We start from the raw sequence: 8,937 nt of genomic DNA on the forward strand, positions 1-8,937 counted from the left end.
AGGAACGAATTTCAAGCAGCCAGAAAGGTGACACAGCAGAGCACAGAACTTGTTAAGTGTGAAGTCTTGAGTTCTATCTTTGACACTACATATGTCAATGATGGCTTGTTCTTTCTCATTAATAAATAAGTACTTAAGGGTGGGGTAGATAGCATAATGGTTATGCAAACAGACTGTCATGCCTGAGGTTTTAAAAGTCCCAGGTTCAATCCCCTGCATTTACATAAGTCAGAGCTAAGCAGGGCTCTGGTAAAAAAAAAAAGAAAAGAAAAAAATGGGAGCTGGGCAGTGGCACAGCAGGCTAAGCGCACATGGTCGAAAGCACAAGGACCAGCATCAGGAACCTGGTTTGAGCCCCCAGCTCCCCACCTGCATAGGGGTCCCTTTACAGGTGGTGAAGCAGGTCTGCAGGTGTCTTTGTCTCTCCCTCTCTTTCTTCCCCTCTTCTCTCAATTTCTCTCTGTCCTATTCAACAACGACAGTAATAACAATAATTGTGAGGTTAAAGACAAGCCCCAAATATTGAGAACAGCCATTAGCCCGAAACCAACTGTTCCTTGTTCTGCGTAAATAATTTCCACCTGTACCCACCCTGTGATAACTATACAAAGGTGGAATGAGAAATGATCGGGGTCGCAGACTCTTTCCTTGCATGGAAGGTATCGGCAGCCCAAGCTTAAGCTTGCTAATAAAGGCTCTTGCTATTGCATGTGATTCTGGTCTTCTTTGTGTGAGATCAGGACTCGAACCTCTGGGCACAACATAATAACAACAACAGCGATAAACAACAAGGGCAACAAAAAAAGGGGGAAAAGCATTTTAAAAAGTTTGGGAAAGTCTGGGAGCTGGGAGACAGCTCACTCAATAGAGCACACATTTTATCGTGCATGAAGAAGACCTAGATCTGAGCCGCCTTAAGCCAGAGCTGAGCAATGCTCCGGTGAAAAAAAATAAGAAAAAAAAGCAACCAAACTAAACATTAAACATTAAAACTAAACAGAAAAGGAAATGAGAAAAAGGATCAAAATGACACACTAGAGGATAAGTCAAAAGCAAGGTACTAGTGGGCAAATCATACTAAGTGAAAGAAATCACAGAGGTCCACATATTGTATGATTGTGCTTTTATGAAATATCCAGAATAGGCAAATTTCCAGAGACAAAACATTGACAGTCACTAAGGGTTGAGAGTCAGTAAGTGGGAGTGGATATTTAATAGATGTGGAGGTTCCTTCTATGGTGATGAAAATATTTTGGAATTACAGTAGTTATGATCATGCACTGAATTGTAGTTTTTAATATTTATTTTTTGGATACAGACAGCCAGAAATCGAGAGGGAAAGGGGTTTTATATAGATAGATAGATAGATAGATAGATAGAGACATCTGCAACACTGTTTCACTGCTTGCAAAGTCTTCCCCCTGCAGTTAGGGACCAGGGACTCGAACCCGGGTCCTCTTCATTGTAATGCACACTCAACCAGGTGCACACCACCCGGCCCCTCTTTTTTTTTTTTTTTACCACCTTATCACTGGGACTTGGTGCCAGTATGACAACTTCACCATTCCCGGTGGCTATTTTCTTTCTTCTTGACAGACACAGAAATAAAGAGAAAGACACTTGCAGCACTGCTCCACTTCTAGTGAAGCTTTCCCCCTGCAAGTGGGGACTAGAAGCTTGAGTCCTGTCTTTGCCCATGGTAATAGGTTTGCTCTAGCTAGTGCACAAACTCCTGACACCCTAAATTGTACATTTTAAAACTAAGTCTTTTTTTTTTTTTTTTTTTACCAGAGCACTGCTCAGCTCTGGTTTATGGTGGTGCATGGGATTGAACCTGGGACTTTGGAGCCTCAGGCATGGGAGTATGTTTACATAACCATTATGCTATCTACCCCTGCCCTAAAACTAAGTTTTGTGGTCCCGGAGGTGGTGCAGTGGTAAAGCTTTGGACTCTCAAGCATGAGGTCCCGAGTTCGATCCCCTGCAGTACATGTGCCAGAGTGATGTCTGATTCTTTCTCTCTCCTCCTATCTTTCTCATAAATAAAATCTTAAAAAGAACAAAACAAAAAACACTAAGTCTTGCAGGTCTTCAGGTGGCATGGTGGGAGAGCTCTCAAAAGTACGATGTTACAACAACAAGGACAACAAAATGGAAAAAATGGCCTCCAGGTGCAGTGGATTCCTAGCACAGACACCTAGCCCCAGCAATAACCCTGTAGGCAAAACAAACAAACAAACAAACAAAACGAGGTCCTGAGCTAGATCCCCAGCACTGCCTGTGCAGTGTTGCTTCAACTAGTCTTTCTCCCATTTATCTTTTTAAAAATCAGTTCTATTTATTACTGAACAGAGACAGAGAGAATTGAGAGGGGAGGGGAAGATAGAGAGGGAGAGAGAGACAGCACTCCCATCACCACTCATGCAGCTTCACCACCTGCAGCTCTACCTTCACCACCCCTGCAGGTGGAGACAAGGGACTTGAACCCGGGTCCTTAACCAGATGTGCCACTACCTGACCCCTTCTCTCTCCATTTCTTATGAAAAAAAAAAATATATATATATATAAATGGTAAGGATTGTGTGAATTTTACAGTAAAAATGCATCTTGGGGGGCCGGGTGATGGCGCACCTGGTTGAGCCCACATGTTGCAATGTGCAAGGGCCCGGGTTCGAGGCCTGGTCCCCACCTGCAAGGGGAAAGCTTTGCAAGTGGTGAAGCAGGGCTGCAGGTGTCTCTTCGTCTATCTCCCCATTCCCTCTGGATTTCTGTCTCTATCCAATAATTTTTTAAAGAATTTTTATATTAATTTATTTTCCCTTTGGTTGCCCTTGCTTTTTATTGTAGTTGTTGTTTTCATTGATGTTGTCGTTAGATAGGACAGAGAGAAATGGAGAGAGGAGGGGAAGACAGAGAGGGAGAGAAAGACAGACACCTGCAGACCTGCTTCACCACCTGTGAAGTGACTCCCCTGCAGGTGGGGAGCCGAGGGCTCGAACCGGGATCCTTACGCCGGTCCTTGAGCTTTGTGCCACGTGCACTTAACCCGCTGCGCTACCAACCGACTCCCACAATAATTTTTTTTTTAAGTATTAAAAAACACATCTTGGTGTGTCCGGAGAGAGGCGCCCTGGAGAAGGGGTCTGGAGCAGGGTATTTTCAGCGTCACAGTGATGCTCTCTCCCTTTCTCTTTCTTCTCATGCGCCTGCCCCAGCTCCCATCCCGGCCAGCCTGCCGCCCACTCCGCCCCCAAAGGGTGCCCCAAGCCAGTCCGCCCGCCCGGAAGCCCGCTCGGGCTCCCGTCTTAAGAAGGGGCCGGACAGACAGCGAGGAGCGCAGCGCGCCTGCGTCGTCGTAGGGCTTTATTGCGTCACCGCGCCGACTCCAGCGCGCGCTGCTCGAGCAGGAGCAGGCCTCCCGCGCCGTCGCGCCTGCGCATCTTTCGCTGCCAGGCGCGCGCCGCCCCCGAACCAGCCTCGGCCTCGCGCAGCTCCTCCAGCAGGCGCATGCGCGCCGTGGTCTCGGTCAGCATGTCCATGAGTAGCTCCTGCTGTAGCCGCAGGTAGTAGTTCTCCTCCAGCCGCGCCTGGCCGGGGCCGCGCTCCGCCGGCGGACGCAGATGTGCGGCCTCGGGCGCCCAGCGGCCGCCGCGGAATACGAAGGCCTCATCGCTGAGGCGCGTGCGCGGCGCCCCGTAGCAGAGGCCCAGCTCGGCCTGGCGCGTGCGCTGGTCCAGCAGGTAGAAGGTGGACATGGACGACAGGCGGCGCAGCGGCGGGCGCCGCGGCGAGAAGCGCCGCGAGAAGTGGTCGGCCCAGAACTGCCGCAGCAGAGCCCACAGGCGGCGCGCGCGGCCCGAGCCCGGGCCCCCGAAGGCCTCCAGGGCGGGGTCCTGAATAGTGAAGGCGAGCCAGGGGCGCTGCGGGACAGAGCCGGGCTGAGCCCCCCAGAGCCGGGCACGGAGCCCCGCACCCAGCAGCCTCCCCGAGAACACTGGCCCCGCAGAGCCCTGGCGCAGCCCAGGGGCAGAGGCAGGTGAAGGCCGGCTGACTAGGCCGGGCCGGGCGGGGATCCGATCCGGCAGCCGGACAGGTGCACAGCGGCAGCCAGCCACAGCTGGCCGGACTCACGGAGCTGTGGGGTAGGGCTGGTGCCGGGACCCAGGCGGGGACAGTAGACACGGGGCCCCAGGGCACTTCGTGGGGTGCTGCACAGGCGAACTTAGTTTAGACCTGGAGGCCGGGTGAAGTGCACCGGCGTAAGCGCACATAGTACCAAGCGCGGGGATCCGGGTTCCAGCCCCGGGCTTCCCGCACCTGCGGGTGGGGAGTGGTGAAGCAGGTGTGCAGGTGTCAATCTTCCTTTCACCCTACCTCCCCTCCTCTCTCAATTTCTCTCTATATAATGAAACGGAAAAAAGAATTGGCCTCAGAAAAAAAGTTTAGACCTGTGACTGGATGGTGGCACACACCTACTTGAACGCACATGTTACAGTGCTCAAAAACCCGGCTTCGAGTCTCCAGTCCCTTCCTACAGGGGGAAAGCTTTGTGAATGGTGAAGCAGTGTTGCAGGTGGCTCTTTCCCCCTCTCTATCTCCCCCTTCCCTCTCGATTTCTGGCTGTCTCTATCCAATAAATAAAGATAATAAGTTTTAGTGCCAGTCGGTGGCCCACCTGGTTAGGCGCACACATTACAGTGTGCAAGGACCTCTCTTCAAGCCATTGATCCCTACCTGCAGCCAGGACACTTGACGAGTGGTGAAATAGGGCTGCAGGTGTCTGTCTCTTTCCCTATTTCCCCCTCCTTTTGCAATTTCTCTGTCTCTATTCAATAGTAAAGAAATAAATTTTTTTAAAAAAATTAGACCTCATGATTAAAATTATACCTGTAGGTCATGGTTGAAGAACACAGTGAGGACGAGCCCCCGCTTCTGAGAAGTGCAAAGTGGGGTGTCTACCATAACCCACAGCATGCGGGTCGTTTGCAAGCTTAGCTGCTTTGGGCCTGCTTTGGGCCTGGCTCCTGCTAGTCAAACCAAGGGTTGGTTTCCAGCACTGTGCTACCCTCCAAGTGCCCCTGGCCCACCTGGCAAGCCATATATGTGCATGGGTCAAGGTCCAGTGTACTCAGTGACTCCCCCCCACCCAGGGGCATGTGCTAGGATTTGCACTTAAGTCTCCAGGTAACAGACCAGATCTGCCTTCTGCCTCCAAGCAGATCACATCCTCAAGGAAGCAGAATCCAGATACTTAGGTCCCATCATCCCTCTCCCCCAACCCCACACATGCTAATGCAGTTGTAAGGGGCAGAACACCCAGACAGGCCCTCTCTGGCATTCATTCAATAGATGCTTACTCTTCACACAGCTGGGTAGGGATAGGGGCTACTCTTCCCCAGATCTGCCTCTGGAAGCCCATGGAAGACCTAAGAACGCCAACCAGGCCAACCCTAGAGGTTGCTTCTTTGCAAAGGACCCTCCCCCGTAGTTGTGCCTCACCTGGAGGATATGTTGGAGCCGCTGAGCTGCTGTCCCAGGCCTGGGCCCATCTCAGCCTCTCCACTGCTATGACTCACAATGGCTGCAGGCCCGGCCATCCCACCCCACAGGGTCCTAGCAGCTGAGCTATAAACCAGACCCAACACACTGCCCTGTAGGCTGTCTACACGTCTACAGAGCACTTACTGTGTCCCAGCCACCTTCTGAGGAAGTAGAGAATATGTTCCTTTAAGCTGCCATTCTTGGGGCAGAGGGCTCGTCCTCAGTGTACCCAAGGCAAGGGTTTCTTTTAGGGGAATAAATGTAGCCCCTCACAAAGCTAACATAGGGTGTCATGGATCAGGTACCCCCAGAAGCAGAGCCCAAGTTGAGAATTGTGATGGTGAAGTAGCCAGGCAGAAACTGCACTAAGGGATTGGATGTCGCTTCAGGGGAGCCAGCTATTCGTCAAGTACCTGCTCTCTTTTCAGCCATTATTGGCAGAAACACCCCTCTCCCCATGAATTATGAACCAGTACTTAAGGGCCCTGTAGAGCGCCAACAGAACAGAAGAAGGAGGAAGGGCATAAACGATTAAGAGCTTCTGATTGTGAAATGTGCAATGCAAACAATATTGACCATGTGCTAGAGGACCCAGGTTCAAGCCCCCAGTTCCCACCTGCAGGGGGGATGCTGCATTGGTGATGAAGCAGTGCTGCAAGTGTGTCTCTCCCCCCTCTTTCTTTATGTATTATTGGATATAAAGAAAAGGAGATAGAGAGGAAAAGTGACAGAGACACATGCAGCTGTGCTTCACCACCTGTGAAACTCCCCCTGCAAGTGGAGACCAGGGTTGAACCTGGGTTCTTATGCATTGTAATATGTGCACTTAAACAGGTGTACCACCACCTGGCCTTTTTTTTTTTTTTTAACCAGAGCACTATTCAGCTTTGGTTTATGGTGCTGACTTTTTTTCCCTCTCTGTCTCCCCTCTCAATTTCTCTCTGTCTTAAAAAATTGAAAAAATGTCTGCAGGAGAAGTGGATTTGTAGTACAGGCACTGAGCCCCAGCATTATCGCCGGAGACAAAAATAATGGTGCAAAGTGCAAGGATCAGCCTAAGGATCCCGGCTCCCCACCTGCAGGGGCGTCGCTTCACAAGCGGTGAAGCAGGTCTGCAGGTGTCTGTCTTCCTCTCCCCATCTCTGTCTTCCCCTCCTCTCTCCATTTCTTTCTGTCCTATCTAACAATGACAACAATAACTACAATAAAACAAGGGCAACAAAAGGGAATAAATAAGTAAAGATTATAAAAAATAAAATATAAAGAAAAATGGCCACCAGGAACTGTGGATTTGTAGTGCTAGCACCTAGCCCCATCAATAACCCTGGAGGCACAAACAAAAGCAGAAAGACCTGCAGACTTGCCTCACTGCTTCACTGCTCATAAAGCATCCCCTCCAGTAGATGGGTAGTGGGGACTTGAACCTGGGTCTTTGTACATGGTTGTGTGTGTGCTTAACTGGGTGCACCACTGCCCAGCCTCTCATAATTATTTTTAATTTATTTATTTTCCCTTTTGTTGCCCTTGTTTTTCATTGTTGTTGTAATTATTATTGACGTCATTGTTGGATAGGACAGAGAGAAATGGAGAGAGGAGGGGAAGACAGAGGGGGGAGAGAAAGAGAGACACCTGCATACCTGCTTCACCGCCTGTGAAGTGACTACCTTACAAATGGGGAACCAGGGATTCGAACTAGGATCCTTATGCTGGTTCTTATGCTTTGCACCACGTGTGCTTAAGCCGCTGCACTACCACCCGACTCCCAAAAGAGCCAACATAATTACTTTTAGGGATTATTTTTTCACATGAGAGAGAGAAGCCAGAACAGTACTGTGGAGCATGCTACACTGGTGATCGGGATGAACCAGACATGCAAGCCCTGGGCTCTCCCACTGAGATGTTTCCCTGGCCTCGGAGCATAACCATTTTGAGCTTCTTCCATGTTGCTGCATTTATCATCCATTCTGTTAACTGACGTAGTATTCCATTGTATGAAAGCACTACAGGTGCTGGGAGGTGACACAATAGATAGGGCATTGGATTCTCAAGTATGAGGTCCTGAGTTCAAGCCCCAGCAGCACATGTACCAGAGTAATATCTGGCTCTTTCTCTCTCTCTCTCTCCTCCTGTCTTTCTCATTAATAAATAAAATCTTTTAAAAAGAAAGCACTACAGTTTGTTTTTCCACCCACTAAATTTGTTGATGGAAATTTTAGTTGTTTTCTGTTTTTGTGCTTTATATATTTTTTAAAAATACTTCTTTTTAAACATTTATTTTATTTTAATGACAATGATACGGAGAGATCAGAGAGGAGGGAGAAAGACACCAGAGTCCTGCTTTAGCTCTGGCTTATGGTGGTGCTGGGGATTGAACCTAGGACCTTGGAGTCTCAGGCATGAGAGTCTTACAGAACCATTATGCTGTCTCCCCAGCCCAGGCTATTCTTTTAAAAAATATTTTATTTACTTATTATTGAATAGAGACAGGGAAATTGGGAGGGAAGGGGAGATAGGGAGAGAGACACCTGCAGCAGTGCTGCTTCACCAGTTGTCGTGCTTCCCCATGCAGGTGGGGATCACGGGCTTGGACCCTGAACCTTGTATTTGGTAACGTGCACTCTACCAGATGAGCCACTGCCCAGCCATCTGCCATATATATATATAATTTATCAATGAAAGAACCAGAGCATCACCGTAGCACATGTGACGCCAGGGATAAAACTTACAACCTCATATAAGCCCTGGAGTCCAACACTGTCCCCTGCACCACCTCCCAGTGAGCTTCCTAGAACTTCTGTCTACAAGTGGCTACTTGCGTGGCTATGTGCTTTCATTTCTCTTGGATAAGTATCCAGGAGTGGAGAGGCTGGCTTTTCAGAGGCCATTGTTTCTCTCCTGATGAAGTCGTCCCGCTTCTTCACAAGGTTGTCCCACTTACGTCCCCATGCAGCAAACGAGCACTGTTTTCCTGTGCTTGCCTGTACTCAGTTTGATAGACCTTTCTAATCCAAGTCGTACTGTGGGGTGTATCTAAATTACGGTTTTAATTTGATTTCTCAAGTGCCTAATAAAGTTGGTGAGGTTCTTTTCAGATGCTCATTTGTCACCGTTTTAGGTTTTATACCTCCCCCACTGGATTGCCCTAGTGAGTGTATGTACCTACCGCCTATAGACATGGTCTCTTTCCCTTCTTTTTTTATTGACAGATCTACTGTATTTCATAAGAGAGAAACAGACAGGGCAGAGCTGAGCAGTGCTCTGGTCTCGATTCCTTTTTTTTTTTTTTTTTTTAATTGCTACCAGAGTTCCACTGCTCCTAGTGGCCATTTTTCCCCCTCCTCTCCTCCCTCCTGCTCAGTTCTGGCTTATGGTGTATATAAATTTTCTCTCTCTCTC

At 49.1% G+C, this 8,937-nt stretch overlaps 1 protein-coding gene across 1 annotated transcript; it reads right to left on the reverse strand.

Annotated features, from left to right (window-relative positions):
* Nucleotides 1–3,346: 3,346 nt before the first annotated feature.
* On the reverse strand, nucleotides 3,347–4,112 carry CBY3 (chibby family member 3). Its single transcript, XM_060196909.1, has one exon. The coding sequence runs from the start codon at nucleotides 3,753–3,755 to the stop codon at nucleotides 3,372–3,374; it is 384 nt and encodes a 127-aa protein (XP_060052892.1). The 5' UTR covers nucleotides 3,756–4,112; the 3' UTR covers nucleotides 3,347–3,371.
* Between the last annotated feature and the right edge of the window lie 4,825 nt (nucleotides 4,113–8,937).

Source organism: Erinaceus europaeus, chromosome 9, assembly GCF_950295315.1.
Source record: "Erinaceus europaeus chromosome 9, mEriEur2.1, whole genome shotgun sequence".
In the NCBI taxonomy this organism is placed as follows: domain Eukaryota; kingdom Metazoa; phylum Chordata; class Mammalia; order Eulipotyphla; family Erinaceidae; genus Erinaceus; species Erinaceus europaeus.